This window comes from Lepidochelys kempii, chromosome 21, assembly GCF_965140285.1.
Source record: "Lepidochelys kempii isolate rLepKem1 chromosome 21, rLepKem1.hap1, whole genome shotgun sequence".
NCBI classification, from domain to species: Eukaryota; Metazoa; Chordata; order Testudines; family Cheloniidae; genus Lepidochelys; species Lepidochelys kempii.
In genome coordinates, this window is record NC_136400.1 from 11,803,225 (window position 1) to 11,829,357 (window position 26,133).

General features: G+C 43.0%; 1 protein-coding gene across 1 annotated transcript in view; it reads right to left on the minus strand.

The window, feature by feature from the left end:
* Positions 1-5,293: 5,293 nt before the first annotated feature.
* The window catches only part of SLC26A8 (solute carrier family 26 member 8), a 31,451-nt gene continuing 10,611 nt past the window's right edge, over positions 5,294-26,133 (minus strand). The window contains exons 5-20 of the mRNA XM_073319884.2: positions 24,974-25,149; positions 23,709-23,873; positions 23,063-23,212; positions 21,722-21,804; positions 20,581-20,728; positions 19,407-19,520; positions 18,616-18,693; positions 17,000-17,095; positions 14,418-14,524; positions 12,917-12,986; positions 12,121-12,213; positions 11,896-12,030; positions 10,118-10,501; positions 8,540-8,594; positions 8,223-8,410; positions 5,294-5,735 (exon numbers count right to left, since the gene is read on the minus strand). Of these exons, the coding sequence (XP_073175985.1) occupies positions 5,562-5,735; positions 8,223-8,410; positions 8,540-8,594; positions 10,118-10,501; positions 11,896-12,030; positions 12,121-12,213; positions 12,917-12,986; positions 14,418-14,524; positions 17,000-17,095; positions 18,616-18,693; positions 19,407-19,520; positions 20,581-20,728; positions 21,722-21,804; positions 23,063-23,212; positions 23,709-23,873; positions 24,974-25,149 (2,216 nt within the window). The 3' untranslated portion in view covers positions 5,294-5,561. The remainder of the gene's footprint in view (positions 5,736-8,222; positions 8,411-8,539; positions 8,595-10,117; positions 10,502-11,895; positions 12,031-12,120; positions 12,214-12,916; positions 12,987-14,417; positions 14,525-16,999; positions 17,096-18,615; positions 18,694-19,406; positions 19,521-20,580; positions 20,729-21,721; positions 21,805-23,062; positions 23,213-23,708; positions 23,874-24,973; positions 25,150-26,133) is intronic.

Here is a 26,133-nt window from a genome sequence, read left to right on the forward strand (position 1 = left end):
TTAATGTAAATCCTTGTATTCTAGTACATAATCAATGTCCTGGTCAGAGTATCTAGTATTTGCCCTCTTAAGGAATTCACAATCTCTTCCTCACTTTTATAAATAAAGTTTATATCAAGGTGATTTATATATAATCTGCATCCCTGAACAGATATGGGCACCTATTGGTACAGTTGGTAAATATTAAGAAATGGTAAACTTTGTCTCCAGGGTATTTAATCAGCCACAGAGTAAGCAATTTTAATTTAAATGTTGGGAGTTTTAATATATTCAGTGTTGTTGCAGCTGTGTCGGTCCCAGGCTATTACAAAGTTTAAAGGTGGGTGAGGTAATATCTTTTATTGGGCCAATTTCTGTTGGTGAAAGAGACAAACTTTCAAGCGTACACACAGCTCTTCTTCAGATCTGGATAACATACTCAGAGCATCACAGCTAGTTATAAGGTGGAACAGATTGTTTAGCGTAAGTAGTTATCACATAATTTAAGGGACCATTCACGGTGAAGTGGCCCATTAACACCCTTTCAGTCATAAGGGTTAGTAGGTTGTAGATTGTTTTAATAAGCCATAAATCCAGTGTCTCTATTCAGTCTATCATTTTTAGTGTCTAGCAAAGTTATGAATTTAAGCTCCCAGGCTCGTCTTTTGAAAGTGTCGTGCAGGTTTCCTTTGAGGATGAGGACTGATAAGTCAGAAATGGAGTCATCACTTTGTGCAAGTGTTCACCCACAGGTGATATGATGTTTTGTCTTTTATTATTTTCCTGTGTGAATTCATTCGAGAGCAAAGTGATTGTCTGGTTTCACCTACATAGTTGTTCTTGAGACATTTAGCGCACTGGATGAGGTACACAAGTTGTGATAGGCATGTATAGGACACATGGATCTTGAAAGGTGTGTTGTAGAGGGGTGTTGGACACTGTACCAGTGGGGTTATGTCTGCATCTGTTGTTCTTCAGCCATATAGGGCTGGCAGAGGGGGTTTAAAACATTGGGTTGGTAAAATCTGTATATGAGCAACGTGTATTTTCTTTTTATTTCTAGGCAACAGAGTTTTAAAAACAACCCAAACCTGGAAGCCATTGTAGGAGTAGAGAATTACATTAGATTATAAACATTTCCAAGGTAAGGCAAGTTTAGAGGCCAAGGTATGTCCATACGTAACTTTAAGACAACAAAAAGAAAACGAGTACTTTTGGCACCTTAGAGACTAACAAATTTATTTGAGCATAAGCTTTCATGAGCTACAGCTAAAGCTTATGCTCAAATAAATTTGTTAGTCTCTAAGGTGCCACAAGTCCTCCTTTTCTTTTTGCGGATAGACTACCACGGCTGCTACTCTGAAATTTAAGACAACAGTTAAAGTATTTTTCACTGTTTAAAGTTGTTGTTTTGTTGCTGCTTATTACAAGCTCCTGGGATCCCAAATCTATTTCCTTACAAAAATGTAGCTTCCCATCTATTAAATAAATGTATGTACTGGTCTCTCTAATCTCTATAGCATACTGTACATCTGATGGCACACTGAGGCCCTGTTCCTGCAATGGGGTCTGCTGTTCCTGCATTTGTAACCAGTGACTGGCACGCTTGGTGGAAAGAAGATGTGTGTTCACACACAACTTGATCAATATTCTGTTAGTAACCATCGTAGCCACCTTTCTATCACGTTTCTAGCAGCTTGGGCGAAGATGTGGTTTTCTTCCTGCCACCAGTTTGGCACAGAGTTTTTTAAACAGTGTAGATGGCCCTCTAGCTATGCCTGTGTGTAACTGGTTTGACTGGTCCTCCTCCCTCCCAGCTCCCTGTGCAGTATGACATACTAGAGTGCATTGGTCCATGAATTTCTGCTGCCAGTCTGCGTGCATGTCCCCTTCACGCTGTGGGGCCTCTGGATTGCCTTTTCTCTTGTCTCGTCATTTATTCAGTTTATTCTGTCTGGTGGCATTTGACACCCTCTTTGCATTGGACTAAGTTACTACATTGTACAAAGCAATGGAAATTCAGGACCTGAATCTCCTATTTAGGTGCCATGGGATAGCTGCCCAGACCTCCCCAGCACATAATGATACAAATAGTTAAACAGCACGCTAGCACTCACATGGTGATGTGTGAAAAAAGTTGCGGTGTCAATAAAACACAACCATGTTTGTTGTAACCGGGTCAGAAGAGACTGTCACAACCTGTTTACAAGCATAGGATTGTGTAGACAGACCTTTGGACCCTGACTTCCATTAGCCTGCCTTTTAAGTGGTACAGTCAATGGTGAGCTGGAACCGGTTGTTAAATTTAGAAGCCCCTTTTAGAACCGGTTGTTCCGCGAGGGAGAACCGGTTCTAAAAGGGCTTCTAAATTTAACAACTGGCCAAAAGTGGCGCCTTAGGTGCCAACTCCGTGGGTGCTCCAGGGCTGGAGCACCCACGGGGAAAATTTGGTGGGTGCAGAGCACCCACCGGCAACTCCCCACCCCGCCCCGCACCTGGCCCCAGCTCACCTCCACTCCGCCTCTGAACGCACCGCCCTGCTCTGCTTCTCCGCCCCCCCCCCGGCTTCCCGCGAATCAGCTGTTCATGCGGGAAGCCGGGGAGGGCTGAGAAGCAGGCAGCGGCTTCGCGCTCAGGCCCAGGGAGGTGGAGGTGGAGTGGAGGTGAGCTGGGGTGAGGGGAGGGCGCGAGGAGGGCCACCCGCGCCGCAGCAGGTAACCTGGGGGTGGGGGGCGCGCAGGGGAATCGCTCCCCACCCCAGCTCACCTCCGCCACCCTGGGCCTGAGCACGAAGCCGCCGCCTGCTTCTCAGCCCCCCCCCCCCCCGGCTTCCTGTGCGAACAGCTGATTCCCGGGAAACCAGAGGGTGGGGGGGGCAGAGAAGCGGAGCGGGGCGGTGCGTTCAGGGGAGGAGGCGGAGCAGAGGTGAGCTGGGGCTGGGCGCGGGGCGGGGAGCTGCCGGTGGGGGCTCCAGCCCCAGAGCCCCCATGCAGTTGGTGCTTAAGGCACCACTTTTGATGTGATCAGTGGGGGGAGCGGCCACTCCCCCTGCTCCCCTCCAGCTACGCTCCCCGCCCCTAGGAGCCAGAGGGACCTGCCGGATGCTTCCTGGGAGCTGCCCCAGGTAAGCACCGCCAGGACTCCCCACCTCGCCCCCTGGCAGGTCCCTCTGGCTCGTAGGGGTAGGGTGGGCACCCATTATGGTGGTGTCAAGGAACACGGGGGGTTGGATGGGGCAGGAGTCCCGGGGGGCGGGGCACGAGTCCTGGGAGGCGGGGCATGAGTCCTGGGGGGCAGGGGCAGGCCACGACCCCCTCGTGGGGTAAGGAGGGAACCGGTTGTTAAGATTTTGGCAGCTCATCACTGGGTATAGGTGGAGTCTTTTGGTGCAAGGTACATGCTTTCTCACACCACAAAACTCTACCAGGTGATCTGTGCCTTGGTTAAACACAGGAACCTTGTGCACAGTTTTGGGATTAGTGTTAAGGCATTGCAATGACTAGACAAGAAAAAGACCAGGAAATAAGAAAGTGCCTGGTCTCCCACTAACTGAAAAGTACATGCCTTGCACAATTAATACACACATATTTTAGAACTGTTTTAAAACCATGTTGATGTTTGAAGTTAGGACATCAGTGCACCAGTTGTGGAGTGGAAAGGGCACAGTCATATCTTTGCTGCTGGTATTATTTATTCTTTGCAAGGGCCAAGAGTACTCCTCTGAAATTTGCAATGGGAAGGTTCTTTGCATTGCAAAGGGCTAGTAGCACCACTCATCTTAAGTCAAGGGTGCCACAGTACAGCCCATAGATTCTGAAAATTAAGGCCTTGATTGTTGCAAGTCGGCATTGCTCTGTTTTGATTGGAGCTGCCACTCAGGAAGGGACTTGGCTTGAAGCCACTGCACAGAAACACCACAAGGGAAGCCTGTGTACTATGAGAGTTACTCAACACTCTTAGGTTTCAGAGTAGCAGCCGTGTTAGTCTGTATCCGCAAAAAGAAAAGGAGGACTTGTGGCACCTTAGAGACTAACCAATTTATTTGAGCATAAGCTTTCATGAGCTACAGCTCACTTCATCAGATGCACTGTTAGAAAGACAGGAAGAACTGAAAGTTCCATTCACAAGTGTCAGAGCTGTGAGACTGAAAGCTTTGTCCACTGTAAGAATGCACACATATATTGTTTTAAAAAACCTTTTACCATTTCACCTTACACAGATACAATACCATGTCCTTCCTCCAGAAACTCCCTGGAAGCAGTAAGAATTTAAATTTAAAAGGTCTGGAGGATTTACTAATGCAGGTGACATTACAAATAATTAAATATTAACATTTCTATGCACCCACATATAGTTAAAAGTTAACCGCCAGGAACAGCCCAGCCGTGGAAGAGTCCTATATAGTCTCCCTGCTACATGGACCATGCACACAGCAGAAGCTGGAGATGCTCTCCCAGAGTGAAATTCATGCTGGAGCACAGGACCAGTACAGTAGTTTAAATCTAATTTATGCTCTCACAAACGGGCTTAAATGGTACATGGACCTTGTGCTGATGAATTTCACCCTCAGTCCTCACTCTCGGTACTGAGGCCAGGGAAGAATTCCCTCAATGTACATACGGTAGGATGGGATGGGATGTGCATCCCTGATATAGCAAGACTGCTCCTGTTCCAAATAAAACCCCAGCATGCACCATTATGGTGATGTCACAGTTTCACCAGTCTATTGAGTATGAGGCTGGTACTCAGATAACACAATTGAGAAGTTTGTTTTTTTCCACTTGCCACCTATATCTTATTCTAAAGCAGCCATTTTCTCAGCTCTTAATAACGAAACTGAACTAAATGTCTCCATTTGTTGCTGTCTCAGTGAATGTCTACCAAAAAGAGAAGCAAATAACATAATTCACTGGTAGGAGGTTATAGCAGGACTGGAAAAAAAGTCACAGTATTGAGTTTTTACTGAATACACTAGGCAACTTTAGCAAAGTATCAGTGATTAAATGCTTTCTTCTAGAGCAGTGTTTCTCAGTGACCAAGTCCATGGACCAGCACCGGTCCCTGAGATCTCCTTGACACAGTCTAGGAAGGCAGCAAGCCCTGGTATCAAAAAGGTTGAGAAACACTGTTCAAGAGTGTCACCTAGTTTTGCATGCATCTGAGGTTAATGAAATAGCAGGTGTGCAATCTGCTGAAAACTGCAAACGAGATTTAGTCCCTAGAAAAACAATATGCAAAAGATGTGCCATGTTTGAGGACATTTAAAAAACTACAGAGAATTTCAGAAACATGTAAAAATTCATTTAATGGCTCTAAGCTTTATAGTTAATTCAGTACAAAGGTTAAAATTGCTGCTGAATAGTCCCTCTGTTTGAAAGTCCTGAAGAATAACTTCATACACTGTGCTAGTTTCCTTAAACCAGCAGAACCATTGGATGAACTGGCTAGTTGGCTATTTCAATAACTTTAAAAGGGACAAAGGCAAAAAACCCCAAAATGCAGGCAAGAACTACCTCAACTGTGCTGTAGCAGCACCTCTCCCCATATATTGGACTAGGATTTCCTGTCCGCTCTTGCGCATCTCAGGGATCTCTGGCATATTTCCACTTCTGCTCCCACTCCTCATCTCTGTCACCTGGCTCAGGAGGTGGAGCATCATACTGTTGAAATATGTTCATCTCTGCTTCACTCTGGAGTGAATAAGCGCGGAAGAGATCTGATATTGGCTCTTCATTTAAGAGTTCGCTCCCGGTAATCTTTAAAGAGGAAATATCTTTGTTGTTACCGGAGTGCAGACTTCTCTCCTGAACAACACACACACACACACACAGTGCCTTCTAGTGAGCTGCACAATGCCCGACATATTGGAATGAAAAGCCCCCCTGCTCCCTTGCACTTCCCTTGATAAGGCTGAAGTGATACAGCAATAATTTAGAAAAGAACAAAACTTCTGAATTGCCCTTACAGGGTCCTCAATCTAGCAGTCAAGTGGAGACACATTAAAATTATGTCAACAACGAGACCACCTTCGCCATAACTCACATACTGGTTCACCCCCTGCCAACATACACAAAAAATGATTTCACCCTAATAATAGTATCTTCTTACACTTCCATTGTACTTGTCATCCAAAAGGATCCCAAGGTGGCACCACAAATTATACATACATAATGGTCACTTTACCAACCAATGAAGTGCAGCAACCTCTTGCGAGGGGAAAGCAGGAGTGAGGGCAGGTCTACACTTAAAACACTATCCACAGTAGCGCTTTCATGAAGATGTGCTCCACCGACAGGATAATCCACCTCCGTGAGAGGCAAGAGCTATGCTGGCGGAAGAAGCTCTCCCACCAACACAGTGCTGTCTACACTGGTGCTCAGGTCAGTATAACTACATCACTCCAGGGTAGGGATATGAATGATTTACAACCCTGAGCGATGTAGTTATACTGAACTAATTCTGTATAGAATTATACAACAGAATTGTATAATTCTAGGCCAGGGTTTAGTTGTTTAACACGCATCAATAGTATACACCAGTTTAGGAAGGGACGGGAAAACAGAATGCTGTTTCTAATTGAAATTGCAGGATAAGTGTAGGGAGGCTGAATTTATGTAAGTAGGCAAGGACAATGGGATTAGTTCCTTGTTTTTTCAGAAGTGTCATGGTATCTTTCCCGAATAGGAGTTGTCTTCATTGCAAGACAATAATGCGTTATACTGTTGTCAGTGAGATAAGCCAAAATTCTGAAGGCTTACAGCAGGGAATACTTACATTGACTTCAGGGGAGTTTTGCCCAAATCAAAGACTTCAGGATTTGGCCCACAGTGAACAGAAATTTTTCCAAAATTCATCTTTGGTTTGAATTTAAGCAAGGTAAATTTAATTTCAAGGATTTTTTCTGCGAAAATTAGAGGGTATGGAAAATAGAGACTGACTTCTAATATCCAAAATACCTCCCGTCACCCTTAGCCACTGTGAATATTTTTTAAGGACTATGAAACCTGTGCTGATGTGATCTTTAAAGAATAATACTTACCTAATTATCTCCCAGGGAAAGTAGATAAGTCATTCCTGTGAGAATTAATTGGTTAACACTCAGCACTTGAGTACTGCTTTACAAATATTACTATTTGAAACCTGGCGAGAACCCAAGTGGAATCCCAGTTAGCCAGCTTCTTAGTCAGTTTCAACATCAGCAGTTAAGTGTGTAATGTGACAACAAATGAAAATGTATACTCCAGTTGATCTACCTTAATTCTGTAGATCAGAGTATAAAGATGAAAAGACTTTTCAGACGGATTCCCTCTCTCTGTCACCCAACATAACCCACAGTCCAGACATCATTTTTCCTCAACAATATATTTTCTAGTGCTGACAGAACTTATTGCTAGGAACTTTTTCTGGTATTCATGCTAAATTTATCTTTGCTTAATTTCATGCCATTACTCCTATGTGACTCTAAACAATTTCGGTCCAATTCTCCTCACTAACACCACTTTTACACTAGTGTAAATCCATTGACTTTCATGCTTGTGATTTACACTAGCATGAGAGAAGAATCAGGCCTTTCCTCTTACTTCTTGAGGTTTAATAATGCTTATCTTATATATATATAGCCTGTTACAGGGTGGTACTGTTTTCCTGAAACAGCTACACTTTGCTAGCATGTTTTGATCCTGCTGGGAATGGATTAAGTGGTTTCTGATGACTCAATACCGCAAATGGTTCATTATCTCAACTGCATATCAGAGAGCTAGCAGAGGTTTTTTGGAGGGAGAGAATTTAGGTTGTGGGCTAAGCAGTCCTGAGGTAGGAATGCTAAGAGCAGCCAAGCTTGGGAAAAGGTTTTAACAGAACTTGATCTTATTGTTAATTTCTTTGTTAAAGCCAATCCCCAGGAAGTGTAGAATTTGTTTTAAATCAAATTGCGAAAGGCACCTGGTCACAGCCCTATACATCTTAAAACTGCTCTGCAAACATTCAATAATACAACAGGCAATAACATAGGGCAGTATTATTACCCTCATTTTACAGGTGAGGAAACTGAGGCACAGATTGATTAAGTAACTTTCCCAAGATCACAGAGGGAGTCTACATAAGAGTTGGGATTAGAACCCAGGAATCCCTGGCTACCATATGCCCATACTCATTCCCGTAACTCAAACTGCCTTTCTATGTTTACACCTTCAAATCCTTGTAGGATCACTCGGCGGCATCTAGATTTAAGCGGAGTACCACACCTTCTGTTCCTCTGTGAGCCCTTCATCTAACTCCTGTTCAGGGTCTCCAGCGCTGAGTTCCACAATCTCTGGCCTTTGATTCTGTTCCAAAGCGGCCAGCACAGCGTCATGCAGGGTTAGAAAGAACCGGGCTTTGGTGACGCAGCCATCAAAGAAATCATTCTTCTCAAAGATTGCTATTACAGAGACTGTAAAAAAAACCAAAACCACCAGGGCAGACACGAAGGAGCACAGTTATAGCATTTCACCGAGATTTAAAAACGTATCTTTTTCTTACAAAAAGTGGCTAAATACAGCATTACCCATACTATACTCACGGTGGCAGCTGGCTATCAGGACCGAAATACCAAGATTCTGAAACATATGGAACATCTGTAGAGAGAATCCCATATTAATATTAGTGACACTCTCATGATCTATGCAGGAACGGCCATAGAACCAGAAGGCAGGACATGCAATGGGGAAAAAGCTTTTGCTTATAACTCTGCTTTTCTGAAGATACCGTTCTTCTAGAAGACTTAGTCCGGGGTTATAGGTCAGTGCAAGACCAGCAGAACTCTCACAGTTCAAAGAATTCTGGCTCCAAAGAGCCAGGCCCCACATTGGACATCCTGTACCACAGCCTGCAGGATATAAATTTGGCCTTCCCAGTATTCAGATCAGTTGCTTTGGTTGTACAGGAAGTGGAGCTCCCATGTTAAGTCAACTGGAAATGATTCAATGCCCACACACCTGCGTGCACACATGCAAAATATGCCCCAGAGTAAACAATGCAAATAAGGACCTACGTTTTCAAACATAACCATTAATTTTGAGTGCCTGGTTTTGGGTGCCCATCTTGAGACACTTAATTTCAAAAGGAACCTGATTTTACAGGGCAGGTGCTCAGCATACCTGGAAAATCAGGTCCCTTTATGATTAAGGTGGCTGAAGTTGGGCACCTCAAAATTGAGGCCCTTAAAATCATTAGTTGCTTTTGAAAATCCAGGTCAAGTGTAAGTAGAGAAACTCCTTAAAAGATCATCTTTAATATTGATGGGGGACCGGGTGAGAATCCCAGTGACAGGGTATCTTCAGAGAACTGCTGCTACAGGCAAGTCATTTTCTCTACAGATACGGTCTGCCAGGGTTCTCACTTGACGACTAAGACGCTAAAGAGCTGTCCCAAAGAAAAAGGTAGATAAGGCTGAAATGAACAACAATAACAAACCAATGTCAACAGAGAGAACAGACATTTTTTATCTACCCTTCCTGTCTAGGACTAAAATAACTCTTAAATGTCCAGACAAACCAAAAAATGCTCACGTATGCTAGAGACAAAGACTTCCTGTAAGAACATGCTAACTTGCAATGAACTTTTTAAATAACTTTTTAAATAAAACATCTCAGGGAATGAGAGCGTTTATCCTCTCCTACTCTGGAAACAAGAACCAGCCCTCTGAGTGTCCCAGACAGGATTTCCTCCTGGAGGCTGAAACGAAGTACAAAGCACTGAAGTTCCAAAACAACCGGCACGAAGTACTACGGAAATATGCCAAAGCTCCCAGTTTGCTGTGTGAAGGGCAAAACACAAACAGCAGAAATGGGGAAAAATAAATGAAAGATTAAAAAAGTCATCTGAGTTGACATAATCTCAGATATTATTAGTGAGTCAGGTAAGAACATTTCTGCATGTGTTTTTTAGATCTACAGTGTACCTTTAAACAAATAGCCAGGGAATATATGTGGATCTTCGAAATTACACATTTGTGAAAATACCAAGATCAGTCTTGCTCCCATTAAAGTCAATAGTAACAGGGCAGGTGCTTATATAATAGGTAACTTTAGGGTAATGGGAAGCATCTGATGTTGGGCAAACTTCAGTTTCTGCTTTTACATGCATTCAAGTGACTTGCCTGCCTCAGTAAATCTGAAGCTTGCAAATCCACAAACTGCACCATGCTGAAGTCTAAAATAATAGTGTGGACTGGATATGTTGAAAACTCTGTGGACCGCAACTGTGTTGCTTCCTGGCACAATAGTGTTGTGGAAGTATCTACTCCAGGGTCTGAAGAATGCCATGTTCTCTCTCCTTCATCCTTCTTCTTTCCACTCTCAGGTCTTGCTGCCCTGAGCCTGATGGCTGTGGACTGAGCATGCTGTGTTTGCAACATTCCTGTTGGGAGAGTCCCAGAACTGTGCTTGCTTTCAAACTTTGACCAACGTATCAAATTCAGGGAAGATGATGAAGACTCATTATCCCTATGAAGTCGCTTCACCAGTTTCTCAGTATAGGGTATCTAGAATGGAAAAGTGGAGAGTAAAGACAGTTAAGAGAATTGTGTCTAGAAGGTTGCAGTTGCAGTTATGACAGCATTGTAAATCGTTTGATATCTTTCCTCTCTCATGGTAGAAATACCTTTGAACTTGTGCTAAATATAGCACTAAGCCACAACAGTACATAAATTAGAAGGAGATTGATGCAAGCCTTGGTTGTGGTCAGCAGAGTACCTTCAGCTACCCTGGAAGTGCTGTGTTAGCTTAGTCCTGCACGCCTTGAAGTTGCTTATTACCATTGGAAAGTGGGCCACTAATTTAATATTCCATTTTTTAAAACAGAAGCAGTTTTTTCAGGTTTTATGTACCATATTCTTCCCCTATGAAAAGTAGTTCCTAAGATAAAGTGATGAGAAAACAGAGACGTGGTTATCATTTTTTTCCTTAATAGTTTGAATATATGCTTTTGTTATTTAATTTTTAAACCCAACCCTTTCTTGTGATGGTTCCTTGGTCTCTCCACCCCCTGCCCCTTCTAAGCCTAGCTGCCCTTTCAGCAATAGTTGGTCACCCAGCCAATAATTTTAACTCAATTCCTTTTAAAAAAAGTTAAGTTTGGAATACTGAATAGCTCCAAGTTTGGCTTTTGCACTAGGAAAAGAGTTAAAAGCAGCTGAAAGGTTCACCCTCTGCAGCTTGGTACTTTGGAAGAAGATGGCTGTTCAAAGCGATCACTGACTTTCTTCAGAAACTCAATCCCGCCCATCCTTCCAAAACTGCTTCCCTTCATGCCCCTTCCGCATGAGGGGCCTTTGTTATCTTTTACGAAGCGCATTAGATAGTTTAGAGAATTAAGAATATTGCCCTGAAGCCTCTTCCATCCATTTACCTATGACACTGTCAAATTCCAATTATGGGGCGTGTGACTGGCTGTACAGAAGGCGTTCGTAATAAGGAGAGGAGAAATCCTCTGATCACGGAGATTGTGACTGGTAGGATTTGACGTATTTAATGATCATGCATTTGTGGGTATCTCACACTAGGAGTGGCTAGAATTCTGCAGGCAGCCAAAGACAGTCTTGGACTTGTGTGGGAAAAGGAAAGCAAATCCCTGTTGAGGCATCTGACAAAGTTAGTTCTTTCAGCCCCAGAAAGGAAGGCGAACATGTTGGGTTCCCACTGCTGGTCAATTCAACCAACAAGCAAAATCTCAATTCATCTGCCATGGAAGATATAAACAAATATAAGGGTTGAGAGCAAAGAGAAGGGTTGTGCCTGCTTATTTCTGGTTTGCAAATATATGCAAATGTATATGCAATTAGGTATGGCCTTCAGGCAAGCTGGTGACATGGCTCTCAGTGTCACAAAGTCTGGGTTTGTTTATTAAAAAAAAAAAAGGAAAAAAAAGGGAGCTGACCCTGGGTAATGGCTCAGGTGGATCACAAACACAGGCACACTGAAAATCCTTTTTCTCCATTCCAGTGCTAGACAGACTAACGGAGATTAAAGCTCTCATTTCGTTTTCATCGAGGGGCACGGCTTTCACATCCATCTGAAAAAGACAGACGGTATCTCAGAGAGGGTTGTGTGCTTCCACTGGAGGAGGTTAGAAGCTGATGGTGATTGGAAAAGTAGCGTTTACCTTCTCTAACAAGTAGCCTTTGAAGTGTCTCATATTTGCAAAGGAGATGGAGGAACAACACTGGAAGATTTTCACACCTTCAATCTCCGCTGCCTGGAAGACAAAACCGGAGTCTCTGAGGTTTGTGCCTATGCTAGAAAAATGATCCACCGTTGACATTGACAATGGGTCTTCTCTGACCAGGACAAGCCACATTGTTTCCAAAACTCATTAGTGAAAATACCCTATGCCTTGTCTACACCAAACCTTTTTTTTTAAGTTCTTCCACCTTTGCAGCTCCATGAGTTCAGCAATACGGGGAGAACTAATGTAGACATTGCTGTTCCACTGCAGCATTATCCAGACCTGCATAAAGTAGGGTCAAAAACATTATGGTAAAAATATCAGTGCCCTGCTCTTGTTACCACTGCTGGGAGAATTTTTAAGAAACTCTAGTACAGACACAGCCATTATTGACATCTGTTGTGAAAAATGAGTCATTTTCCTAGCATAGACAAGACCTGACTAAGGACAGCAGATCAGCAATAAATTCTATATAGTTCCAGCAATGACAGGGAGCAAGCCTTTCATTACTGGGGGAGCCTGGATCGATTGAATGAGCTCCCAAAATGACAAGTCAGACTGATCTCCTGATCCTTGGGCAATTTGTATCACTCTTCGCTGCCAATATTCAAAGATCCTTACAGATTTTCAAGGCTTGAAGTGAATTAACTGAGTCTGATGGATCACTCCCAGGTGTCCAAGTGAAGAAGCTGGATTACAGAGAGGAACTGAGTATTAGGTTTTGTTCTCTTACTGCTTTGTAGTCAGATAAACTTCTGTATAGATCTGTGTTTGGAATCTGGCCCAGCATCACAATCTTCATTCTGAAATAAGATGTTTATTAGGTTTTCTTAGAGTAGAGAGGAAAAACTAGCCCCACCCAATATTTTGGTCCCTGTCCCTATCTTCTTTATTGGGGACACCCAAGCACCTGTGCCCTTCACATCAAACCTTGAACCGTCTAGAAAGCTCTGTTTCAAGCCACGGAACACTCCAGGCAAGGGTATGTAAGAAGGCATGTAGTCTCTCCCTCTCCCAAATCCAATATATTCTCCAAAGAAGGGAGGAAGGAGGATCTAGATCGTGGCTAGTGTCAGTGTGTAGCGACACTGTACTCAAAGGAATCCATTTCCTGGTAACTTTTCTCATTCTTTAGAGTATTGTCAGTACACACCCCCACTTTTGAGAAATTCACCAGCAGTAAAAAACCACCAACATGGTATGAATGCGGAGGATATTTAAATGAACAGTTATCCGGAACTCTTTCTCGAAGTGCTCATTAGATGTCAATGCTAGGTCACGAAAATGATGCTGCACAGAAGTATGAGCTAAATTCCATGTCACAACTTGAAATATTTTCATAATTGTGACATTCTGAAGGAATGCCTTAGAAGCTACCTTGGATCAATTCAACTGAGGGCTGTAATACTTTGGTCTAATTCTGGTTGTTAGCCTGGTATGGGGGTGGCTGGATGGTATTTAGTAGCCTGTGATATACAGAAGGTCAGACTTGAGGATCTGGTGGTCCCTTCTGGCTTTAAACTGTATGACTCAATAAATGTCTTCTGATACTTTTAAGGACTGGGATACCTGCTAGCTCATAGCATGTCTCTGTACAGAATTTAATGTCCTTTGATAATCACTAGGAAGAAATAATCTGTCCCATAAGTCTTTCAATGTAAACCTTAAATAACTGGAGGTGGGGAGGGGGCGGGGAGATTTTACAGAAGAGTTTTGTTCTGTTACAAGAGTAGAGAAGGGTCCATTTGGTGTCGATCTTGAGTAAGCTGATCTCCCCTGGCAGTGAATGCATTTAGTGAGAAGAAAGATACGTTGATGGCCGAGTCAGGTGAATATCAATGACCACTTTAGGGATAATCTTGGAATGAGGACACAGTGTACCACCTTATTGTTATGGAAGACTGTGTATAGAGGGTAGGTGATTAAAGCAAGCAGCTCACTGACTCTCCTGGCTGATGTTATCACAATAAATGGTCTTCAGTCAGATGACAGAGGCACCCTTTCCAGAGACTCAAATGGATAGTCCATCAGCTAGGCTAGGGGGTTAAATTCCCCAAAATGTACCAGTTCATGCGCAGATGGGAAATCATGAGACCTGAGAAAAACCTTGACCGAAGGGTTTACCCCACAAGCACAAAACCACTTCTGTACTGGACTGTGACATACTGCTATTCCCAAAATAACAACTTTAGGTACACTTAGTGCCCTGCTCTGAGGGTAACATGACCCAGTACCTGTGTGACCTAACAGTGATGATGAAGAAGGTGAATCCCATTGCGATGGCCAAGCCGATATCGAGACCAAGACACAGAACGGCTGCAAAAGTCACAATCCAAATAACCTTTGAATAAGAGGCAGGGAGGACAATATTAGCTGCTGAAAGGGTCAAACAAGAACACACCAACAATGCACCCATGTAACCTGCTCCATCTCAGCCACCAAAGACAGCAGCTTTCACTGAGTCAAACCAATAATTCAGCTGTGTCCTGTACTGATGAATGTACTTGGGACGACTTCTCTTGTGCAGAGCTACTGTAAACCTCAGAAAGGCCCTAATGACTTTTCAGTTGAACTGTTCTGGGCAGCACCATCAAGCTAGATTTATTATTATATTATTTGTATTACAACAGCCCGTGTGAGCCCCAGTGATGGCCCAGGAGCCCACGGTGCTAAGGACTACACAAACACAAGCAGAATGAACTGTGTGATGGCTGCAAACATCATGTTAGTTCTGCAACATTTTTGAGAAGGGAGATTTGGTGGGTTTACTTAGGAGGGGATCAGCTAAATGGAAAGAAGGAGAATGGGACAGGGCAGGGGAAAAGGTGTGAAGGGAAGCTGAGGTGAAGATACTGTGAGAAGGAAGTGGAGGGCTGGAGCAAATACCCAATCAGCCATAGGGCAGAGAAAGTCAGAAAACATTCTACAGTTTTGATTGGACTGTCCAAAGGCCAAAAGGTCCCTGCTTTGGCTTCTGCTGGTCCTACCACATGGCATCTCTGGCTGGCTTCTCACTGCAGCTCATTTGGTTGCTGTACGAAAGTAGAGGTTAGAAATGGTAGCATAGGTGAAGTGTCTCAACTTCACTCCTGGAACATTTCTAGCCTGGAAGTGGTGACAGACAGGGATCAGAGCACAGGGCTTCAGAACCTCCACCACAGACTCAGGCTACAAATGCTGATAGATTTACCCCCCTACTCCACCAAATATACAGGCACCATACATTTGAGGATGCAGAATCCAAAGCCCATAATACACTAGGGAAAGTGTTATGTGTAACTGCAAGGGGATCCAAGTTTGCATACATAATTGTACCCTACACCAAGAGGACTATAAGGATAAGAAGGCCTGACTGAGACAGGGTGCTGAGAATTCCCAACATAGGTCTGGAGCGCCATCCCCAATGGCAGAGAAACTGTACTGAATCCCTGGGTACCAAGACCCAGTCTCTCCCAGAAGGAGCTCATGTGCTAAATCCTGGAGTGGAGTAACAGGGGAAAGAACCCTGCTGTGGTCAACTGAAGAAAACACAACTACTCTCGTTGGAAATGGAGGCACAAATGACCCAGATGCTCCATCCTTTCTAGTGATCAAAGGGAGCATTGACCGAGGTTGACACCAAAGTCTCCACAATCTGAGGAGAATGAAAAGCTGATGCTCAGTCGGAATCTCAAGCCTCCTTAACAGGGTTTCAGTGATGTGAAGGTATCAAATGGCAATTGGGGTCATGCTCCTCTGAGCTCAGACTCCTGCATGAGGGGAGAGGGGATGTGGGTCCACAAACGGTGGGAAGACATCATGGCTCCAATGGACACTGCTTCTTATAGGTTCAGTAGTTCAGTCACCAAGAGCACACTTCTGCCTACAGTGTGAATCTACTTGGCTAATGCTTTTTAAAAGCAGAACCTGCATTTAAAGGGAGAGGTTGGCTATAGGTTACAGGCTGCTTTTACACCAATATGTGTTTGAATAAATTACAGTTCAGCTAATGTATTTTTTAATACATGTATGTTTTAATAAGCTGTTTTAGTTCAGCTGGAAATGTTCTAGGTTCATAGAATTTTAGAAAATCTTGTTTCCAGCTATAAGCCTTGCCAAGGAGTAGGTGAGTCAAGTTTTATAGTGTTTATAAACAGGCTACTAAAGTTATGGGCCTCTTTTGTCCCAGCTACCAAAACCACAGCACAGGCTGAGAGCATTAAAAACAGAATATATGATCTGGAAGCAAACCTCCTCAGGTAAATTTCCTTTCCTTAACATGCAGAACACTGAATGAGGTATCACATTTAGTTTATCTTTTTATCAGTTAGGTGTGTATACAATGCTCATCACTGTGGGATCTCAGCATTCAACATTTGTCTACTTCAAACATATGTGGAGATAATTTTGTTGATTTTTTCATTGCATATATTTTATTTTGGGAGAAACTTTCTTAAATATATTTGTTCTTTTTAAAAAAACAGGATACAAAGTAATCTATAGGTGAAAGAGGGTGTGGGCTGGCTTGGGTGCAGGTGAGAATTGTTTCCCTGCAAACATCCAACTCTTCCAGCCTGAAGTCACCCACATGGTACCTGAACAGTTTGCCTCCCCTAACATTTTGAGGCCATAAGCAATTCTGCCTATATTGAAATAATTGCAAGTTAATTTGTAAAACTATTTCGCTGCATCAAACAGCCCCTTTCAGTAATTCAGCTTCCTCTGTGCAGCAGAGGACCATCTCTCCAAGAGCACCTGAATTGTTTGCTCTGCATCCTTCCCTGAAAGCATACACACACCCCTGCTCCAAATCCCTGTGTGAGTCTTTCCCACTTACAAAATGATACTTATCCTGTCTCCACAGGGTGGGGACGTCCATAAATTTTTCAAGAAATGGGAACATGTTGACCATTACAATCGCAGCTAGTACAGCCTATGGGAGTCAGAGAAAAATAGCATTTATTCTCCTGTTAATTCGTTATGGGACTCTAAACATGCTATGAAATGGATACATAGACCATGGCTAGATAAACTGCTAAGTTAAGGTGTTAAAATACCTACATTTCAGTAATTACCATGTATACATATGACTAACAATTTTCTTCTGATCTGTAAACCCATATTAAATTTGTATATAATCTCTTGTCTAATTTCACAGGAATGTCTGCAAATATAATTGCATCGTCTGTTGAAATATGTGTTAACTTCCGCTGCAGTGCTCTTCAATAAACCACCGCAAATATGCTTTTGCCTCCTGAAACACTAAGGGGGGGCCACATCGCCACCACAAAAATACTGCTTCGATAAGGAATGCTTTTAGCTAGCCCGGACAACACGTAGCCAGACAGGGGAAGCTGTCTGACACCATTTGTCAAAAACACCCCTTTTTCCTAATGCAGACAAGAGAATTGGGGGTGGGTAACATCCAATTTGTTAGCTAGTTCTGGGAAAGGGCTTGGTCTTCCTATCTTAGGCCATGTCTACACTTACAAGCTGATACAGCTGCGCTGCTGTAAAAGCACGCACGTAGCTGCGTTATGCAGACGGGAGAGCGCTCTCCTGTCGACATCATAAAACCAGCTCAACGAGTGGCGGTAGTTATGTTGGTGGGAGAGCATCTCCCGCCGACATAACACTGTGCACACGAGCGCTTATCCTGGCAACATTTATGTCGTGCAGGGGTGTGTTTTTTTCACACCCCTGAGCGACAAAAGTTTTGCTGACATAAGTGTTAGTGCAGACATGGCCTTACAGAGAGGCCAGGGGACATTGGAAAATAATGCTCGGTCTCAGCAGTTCCCTAAGTAAAACTTTCCAAAGAATGGGAGAGCCAGAGGAAATATTAAGAGATGAATGGAAATATGGGTCCCTGAAAAAACAGTATTTTATTAGAGTCTCATAGGGCAATGAAAGATCTGGGGCAGGCAGTTTAGGAGACCATTTGGTTTTGGAATAAATCTCAAAGTCCAAGCTGGTATCACACATACTAAAACCAAATTCCAGTTGGAGGGTTTTGTGTCCTTTAGTGAAGTCTCTGAGGCACCAATCCTACAAACACGTACACATTTGTGTCTAAGAGTACTTCATGGAAGCGTATAGCCCTGTTGACTTCAATGGGACTACTCAGTGTAAGAGTTTGCAAGATAGGGGATTAAGATAATAAGCAAAACCTTTATTTCTAAATGATGGATTCTGGCTATGACGTTTCATTTATGCTCCAGCCCATGAGACCAAGCTCTTTCTAAACAACCAGAAATGGGCCTCAGATGCAAAATTTTCTATCTGGATTTTCAGCCCCATAAAGTTTAGGGGCGTTTGAATCTGTGACTCTGGTTTGGTCCCATCCCTAGAAACCGTTAACTGTTGTGTAATCCCTAATGCATTCTGGAAGACTTCTGTATTATGCTTAGTTATGGGAGCAGCCTACTTACATCCTGTTTCAAATTCACTTACATTAGGCAGAGCCAGGAAAAAGTGTCCTACTTTCATCACTACCACTAGCATTATGGATGCTCCAATTAGTGCTGCAAACTGAACAGAGATATTGTGTTAGAGATGCATTCCCGACCTGACCATGTGTTGCTCCCCTGCTGAGCTCCTCAGATATCGAAGGCTGTATGGCCACCAGCCACGCATCTTATTGAGGGAAGAAACTAATGCAGGATTTCACATTACAGCGGGAAATAGTACTGCAAAAGTACTCTTGCTTTGTCCAACCCTCCAGCTCTAAAGCGCCAGCTTTCACTGTGTGGTTCAACCCATTGGCCTAATCCCACTCAGAGGATTCTGAAAGAGTCTGGTGACGTTGTATGTCACTCAGATACACTCTTCTTTTCAGCTGAAGGACCATTTGCCCACAAACAGTATACGCAGGGGGATTTGAGACCGCCTTCAAGTAAGGAAAGGGGCAAAGGAAACTGTGTGCTTCTGATTGCAAGATCACCACTATTACGCCCTAGCACAGGAGTTGCAGCAACAGTAGATGACCCATCGTGTTCTGCTCCAGATACTACAAAACTAGCAGTCTGTGATCATGTAATTAAAGACTGCATGTTAATGCAGAAGCATAAGGGGACGGAATTAACGTTGCACAGGCAGAATTGTGAAAAGTGGTGTTTACAGAAGTCTGTAAATTGCTTGGATGAAAACCAGGGCTCTAGTGGAATTATATTGATCCTAGAGGTGGGTCTGGAAGCTTGACCTCCTGATCAGGTATCGCAGCTCATAAAACCAACCCAACTCACCTGTGTTTTTCCACCTGTCTTCTCCTGAATGACAGTCCCCGAAATAGCACAGCTGATGGCAAAGCTTTTGAAAAATGAACTGAAGATATTGCATAGCCCTATAGCCATGAGCTCCTATAAAGCACAGACAAAACAAAAACACACAACCCCAAAACTTACTTACTTATAGTAACTGTGGTTTTTTTCAAGAGTGATATTACTGTCTGCTCCCATTTATTGGATGCCCACCTGTACTGCTTGGCTTTGGGGATGTTTTGAAAAGCAGGGCTAAGGCGCTCCCTTTCATTGTACCACATGTTCACACCTGAAGCACTGACCTCAACAACTTCAGTTCCTTCTTCTAAAAGAGTCCTTTGAGAGTGAACTCTAGCCCCCTGAATGATATGACACCCCAGTTAACATGCACAGCATAATGTACCTATGCAAATGCTGGGTGCAAATGACATGCCCTTTGTAGTCATCCCCGAAGGCTACAAGAAGTCATGCTGACTTCCTACCTGCCTTAGTTCCATCCTAATAAAATCTCAATGCCTTCGTAAGAAGCTAAATATGAAATGGCGCAAGCTTGCTAGTTACTAACCAGAGTACACTAGAAATAATGGAGTTTGAGGCCAAAGACTTCCCATATCATCACTCCAGACAGAGAAGATCCTTGCACCAACAGGTGGCTACAGAAAGGAAGGAAATGAGGCTATTCAGCCCTTTTATAACCTTGGCTATTAATGTTTGGGTGCTGTGCACTTTGAAAAATTCCAGAAAAGTTCCAAAATTCATTGGCATAAGCGGGGGGTGCACCCCACAATTAGGAACATACAGAGGTCAGGTTGTAGAAGAAGTAGCTGTTTTAGCCTGGCCTCTCCAACCCCTCTACCATATCCCATATCTTTCTTCCGGGGCAAACAAACATCCGTATGCATGTGATTGGTTTCAGGCAGGGTGCTGGAAGTCACCCATTGTTTTAGCCTTTCTCAGCTCGTACACTGCTTCAGATAGTTGTGATTCCAGTGCTCTTCCTCCTGTTGGGAAGGTAGCTGAGTTGCTGTAAAGCCACTGGGCTGCATTTCTGCTCTGCCCCTAGGACTCCCACCACACTCCGAGACAGTTAGTGGCTTTGGTAAGTGACAAGTAAGTCCAGGTTGGCTGGCCTAGGAAGCATGTGAGGTTGTGCTCTCACCTGGTTGCTGGAGATGTTGTAGTTGTGAATACAAGCGTACCTCTTTCCCACGAAAATGAGAAGGAAGTAGCTTACAATAGCCAGGGAGAAGGCATGGGCTACAATCCTGCTCAAATTTGATAAGTCTGGCAGCGTAGGAGGCAGAAACCTGGAATAGCAGAGAATAAATTGTCTTAATCTTGTTCTGTGCCTTACGTACAGTTCCCCTGTTCAGGACCTCAGCCGACGGCATTCAGAACTCTTCAGGGGATGCTCTGAATCTTGTTGGGGTGATCACTGCCATCTCATGAAAATCCCTTGATGGGTCTGTGCACAGTAAATGTAAGTCAGTAATCTGTGGAGAATACTGTTTAAGAGAGGAGCAGATGGAGGGTGGATCAAAGAGCATGCAGGTAGCCTCTTTCTAACCAGCATAGCCACAGGAGTGTGGCAGGATGCCAAGCATTACCTTAACCACTAGGCAGAGACCTGGCTAACACACAGAGTAGCATTTCATGGCCCTATGGGAGGTGGGAGAGAGCTACTAGTTGGGGTGTATCTAGGCTCCCCTATCTACATGTTGCCTTCGGCAGCACACAATGAAGGGAGCACAGACTGCATCTATTTTCAGCAGCAATAAGGATCGTTGCTGAATGTGTTTCACCCAGAGCCCTCCTCTCAGAAATATCCTGCACTGCACTTTCCACTTGGCTTCTACTGCTGGTCTATAACCTCTTGTAAAATAAGGATATTTAATATCTCAATTGCAGGGATAGTGGGAGGTTTAGTTCATTAATGTTTGTAAAATACTTTAAGTCCATTGCAAGGCAAGCCCAATGTAAAGAAAAATGACCAGGAGGGAAAAAAAAAGACATTTGGAAAAACAAAACAAAAAACCCCCACAAACAAGAACCTTTCTCTACAATTTAAAATAAAATTTAATCTAAAATGTAAATAAATAAAATTAAATTTGTGGATGGTAAATAATGGTGAGGAAAGGGCAGACATACAGAACAATTTGGATTACTTGGTAAGATGGGCCCATTCAAACCAAATGTTTTCATAAAGCCAAATGCAAAGTCATACATCTAGGAACAAGGAATACAGACCATCTCTCTCTCTCTCTCGAGTACGTTTTCATTCATAACTGGAAATTACCAACCTGTGTGGAACCATTTTGGCTGCAAGCATACTGGATTCGGCATGCAGATGCACATGGTTAGCAATAATGGTGATTGTAATAATCTGGGAAGGAAAACAGGAAAATTATATTATAGATAGTAAATTCTGGGGGGAAGGGGGCAGAGACTGTCTTTTCATACATGTTATATAATACTTCCTTAAGAAATACACCAAAATAAATGCAGTTTCTAGTTTGTGATAATGGAAGATGAGGAGAAAGCTAAACACTTGCTTACAAAATTCCATCATAACTTAACTATGGAATGTTCAAAATTCCACAAGAATAATTACAGAAGCTACCTACAGATTCTTTCTGCAAGTGGAAATATATGAGAACCTTGAAATAACCTGTAAAATGTTCTTTTCAATAAAATACATAACTACTGGCACTTCTGAACTTCTTGCAGGTGACCATGATTATGATGTGGCACTACATAAGGAGATATTACAATTAACTTTATTATTGACTTGACAATTTTTGAACACTAAAGAGTTAAAGTGTTCTTTCTCCAGTTGTTAAATTAATAACAAAGCAGGATAGAAACCAGTTTACAATCTCCGATCTTGGATTCCGACATGGCCATTGTCACAAACGTGCCCTATTCTACGAAGTGCTGAGTAACCTCAACTTCCGCTAACATCAATCACAGTTGGACTCTAAGTACCTTATTCCTGGGGAAAAGTACCTCTGACCCGCTGAACTTTCAGACTTCTGGCTGAGCAAAATGGTCAGAGTTTTCCTTTCAGCCTTTTTTAAACTATTTTTACATTTAATATTTTTGATCATTAAAAAAAAAGACGCAGGAGAAGAAAAAAAGAAAGAGAAAAAGTAAATGAAAGATGACACCAACAAAATCTGAATCCACAGCTGGAACCTGTCTCTAAAATAGAATGAGTCTGAACATCCCCAACATCTGGGAAGGTTCAGACTCAGACCCGGATTTAGAAACCCCAGTGAGTGTTTGGATGCAAGGTTCTAATTTTGCTCACAATAAATAAAGATAAGAGGTTCAAACTCTGATCAAGACGGGAGACCTGGTGTTTTGATTTGCGCCAATTTCTGAATAATACTTTGCATTTATACAGCACTTTACAGACATTAGTTACTCCTCACAGCATCCTCAGGAGGCAGGGATGCAGAGATTTAGTAATTGTCCAAAGCCACTCTGCAAATCCGTGGCAGAGCAGATAATGGGACACGGGAGCTCCTGGTTCACAGCCCTGTGCTCTAACCACAAGACCAAGCTACCTCTCATATAGTGAGACTTTGCTGGTTTCTGTTAATTTTAGTTATCATAGTGGACATATGGAGAAGACTTACCAGGAGAAGTTCCATAGGGAATGCAACAGGACTGTGCTTGTAAGTTATCTTGATACAATTGCTGATCCTCAGCATGACTAGGCCAACCAAAAATAGCAATATACTGGTGGCATTAGCCTTTGGGAGAGCCACGCAATACTGAAACAGGTTCTGAATGGGAAACATCACAGAGAGGATGAGAAGGGGATATTACAGCGTTTTTTATATGAGCTGGCATTTCACACTCTGTAAAGGATGACAAAGGATGCCCTTGTATTTCAACTAGTAGGCCCTTCTGTGACAAAAGTATCTTTAATGGGAAGAGGGAGACAGCTACTAAGAACACAGCAAGATTTTAAAAATATGTTTTCTATAGAGAGCAATACAGAAAATAACAGCACAGATATGGCTTTGTACTTCTCATTGTATTTTCTAAAGTGAGTAGAGAACCCTCTCCAGCCCCTCTCTCCTCCTAGCATCCAGAAAATCTGCATACACTGTATAGTACACCCACCTACGAAGAGTGAACGTAGCTACGGTTGAGACTTGCCTAATTTCTCCCCTAGCAATGTGCTTATACTGAAATTATCTTAATTTCTGAAGCTGTTCATTCCCTTCCCCTCCAAGGGGCAGGCACGTCTCTGAACCAAGTGTCTGGTTTACTCACGTAGAAAATGGCCAGGGGGCCCATATGGAAGTTGATCACAATCCCGAAGATGAAGGAGAACTGGGATACGATGACATGCAGCGCTGCTGCAGTGAGGTAAGAATCAATGAGGGTCTTTGGCAGATAGGTTGTGACAAACCCCAAGCAGAAGCAGCCTAAAAGCAACTGAAAGGAAGGCAAGAGAGGAATGAGAAGTGGTGGCACAAAGGGGACTGAGCCTGACACTAAGTGATCAGCTACTTTGGAACCTAATCCTTAACTCTCCAACACCCTCCTTGTCCTTTATACACCAAAGGCCTGATTCTCCACTGCTTTACACCAGGTGAACTCATTTGTACCTGTTGCATCCGTTTTGCACAATGAGTAAAACACTACTAAAGCAGCTTGATAGCATTTTTCATCCACTTTGTACAGGTAAAAATGACTACATAAAAGTGCAAGCAGTGGAGAATCAGGCTGCCAAATGCAAAGCATTTAACTCTAACTATCCAGTATCACACAAGGAGATTCTCTGGCCTCCACTTTTGATCGGATGGATTAAAAATAATTCCAAGACAAAAAACAATGTTAAAGAGAAATTAAGAGTTGGTATAGAAATCAGTACATGTAAGGGTAAATCCTTATAAGAACATGGCAGTTAAGAGAAAAATCTACTAGAAAAGGAAAGACATTCAGATTTAAGGTTAAAACTTACAAGAAACCCAAATATTTGAAAGCATGGAAATCCACAGATAAATTACCAAAACTACCAGGCATCACTGGCAAGAGACAAGAACTGACAAGTGGGGCGAGGCAGAGCAATAAAGAGTCTTAAAGGTGGAGTCAAAAAGCTGAAATTTGATGCAGTAGAAAATGGAGAACCAGTGAAGAGATTGAACTGGGGCGTGTGTACAGGTGTTTTGGAGGTACTGAACAGAACAGGCAATCACTGAGTGATCCATCCCCTGTTGTCCACTCTCAGCTTCCAGCAGTTCTTGTGTGGACAGAAAAAAATTCTGATTCAGGAAATATTATGGAGGAGGATGTACCAGGATTTGAAAATGAATTGAATGTGTGGGTCAAGGGGTAGAGGCACTTTAACATATCTTGGTCGGAAATCCTAAGAGGAAAAAGATCTAGAGCCCTGTGTTCAATGCACTGCAAAAAATATATATTCAAACGTGTGTGCTGGGAAAGTTTAACCTCTTGGTAGTTCTAGTTCCCTGGTTTGTACAATGTCCATCAAGGCCACATCCATCGGGAGCTAAAAGGAATGCAACTTCTACCTGGATGATCCCAGTCAGAAATGTCGTTGATGCAGTAAGTGTCAAGGCTTCCATGTAACTTTTCATATAATTTGCATCTGAGAAATTGGCAAAGGTTCCATTAGCAGTCAATATAGGGCTGAAATTCAGAGTCTTCAGAACATCTGCCACCATTGCATTCAGAATGCTGAATGAACCTGGGACCAACAGAAGCAGAGAACAGAGAAGAAGGTTGTGTGATTCCCTGCAACCACAAGTCCATTTTTCACCCCCACCCATGCACTAGAAGGTCTATTTTCACCGTCTGTGTGTGTTTGTTTGTTTGTGTGTGTGTATATACATTCACACACACTTCTTAATAGCTATATAAAATGATGTCTGAAACACTGATTCTCACACACCTCCCTCCCAAGTATATGAAATTCCTGATATATCATTCAAAAGCAGATTACATCTACAACCTCACAAACATGAACTATCAAGTTGTTCAGATGCATGACCAAAGATTATTTCAATACAAACTCTAAACAAGCTTTTACCCCACTGTCAAATAGACTGAAAAGTGAATGTGAAAGAAGTTAGCTGAAGAAGGAAGTGTAGCTCTGGCTCAAAGACTAGAGGGCACCCTATACCCACTTATTGTGATACAGTGGCCAACCTTTTCACCTGAAAGGAAGGGAAAACAAAGGAGGAGGTTTAGGATCAGAACCATTGCCAAAAAATAAATTGCCAGGACTCTGTTCACAGATTTATGTCTCCAGTCCATTTGTTTGTTGATCTCTTTGTACAAATTTCTCTCTTTCTCATGTGTTTGTATGTATTGTGAATATATAATTCGGAAGAGTGAAGAACCATTAAGGATGTGATGGTGGCAAGCAGCTGTGTGACCCCCACGAGAAGACCAGAAGCCAAATTGTGACTCTCAGTCTGGTTCCCCTCTTGCTCTCGGGGATGGTGGGGGAGAGAAGGAAGGAAGAGTATTCTGCGCAAGCCCTGCTGTGTCTGGTGCTGATTACTCTTCCATGGCATTCTGGCTCTCTCCTCTGTGCTGGTACTTGTGATGTGGATAGTCCATGCAAGGAAGTAAGTGGACACCTTACTCCCTTGTGCGGGCATACAAGGTAGTCCACAGTTGAGTCCTAAGTGATTTCCTCAGGATCATACAACAAGACAGTTACAGA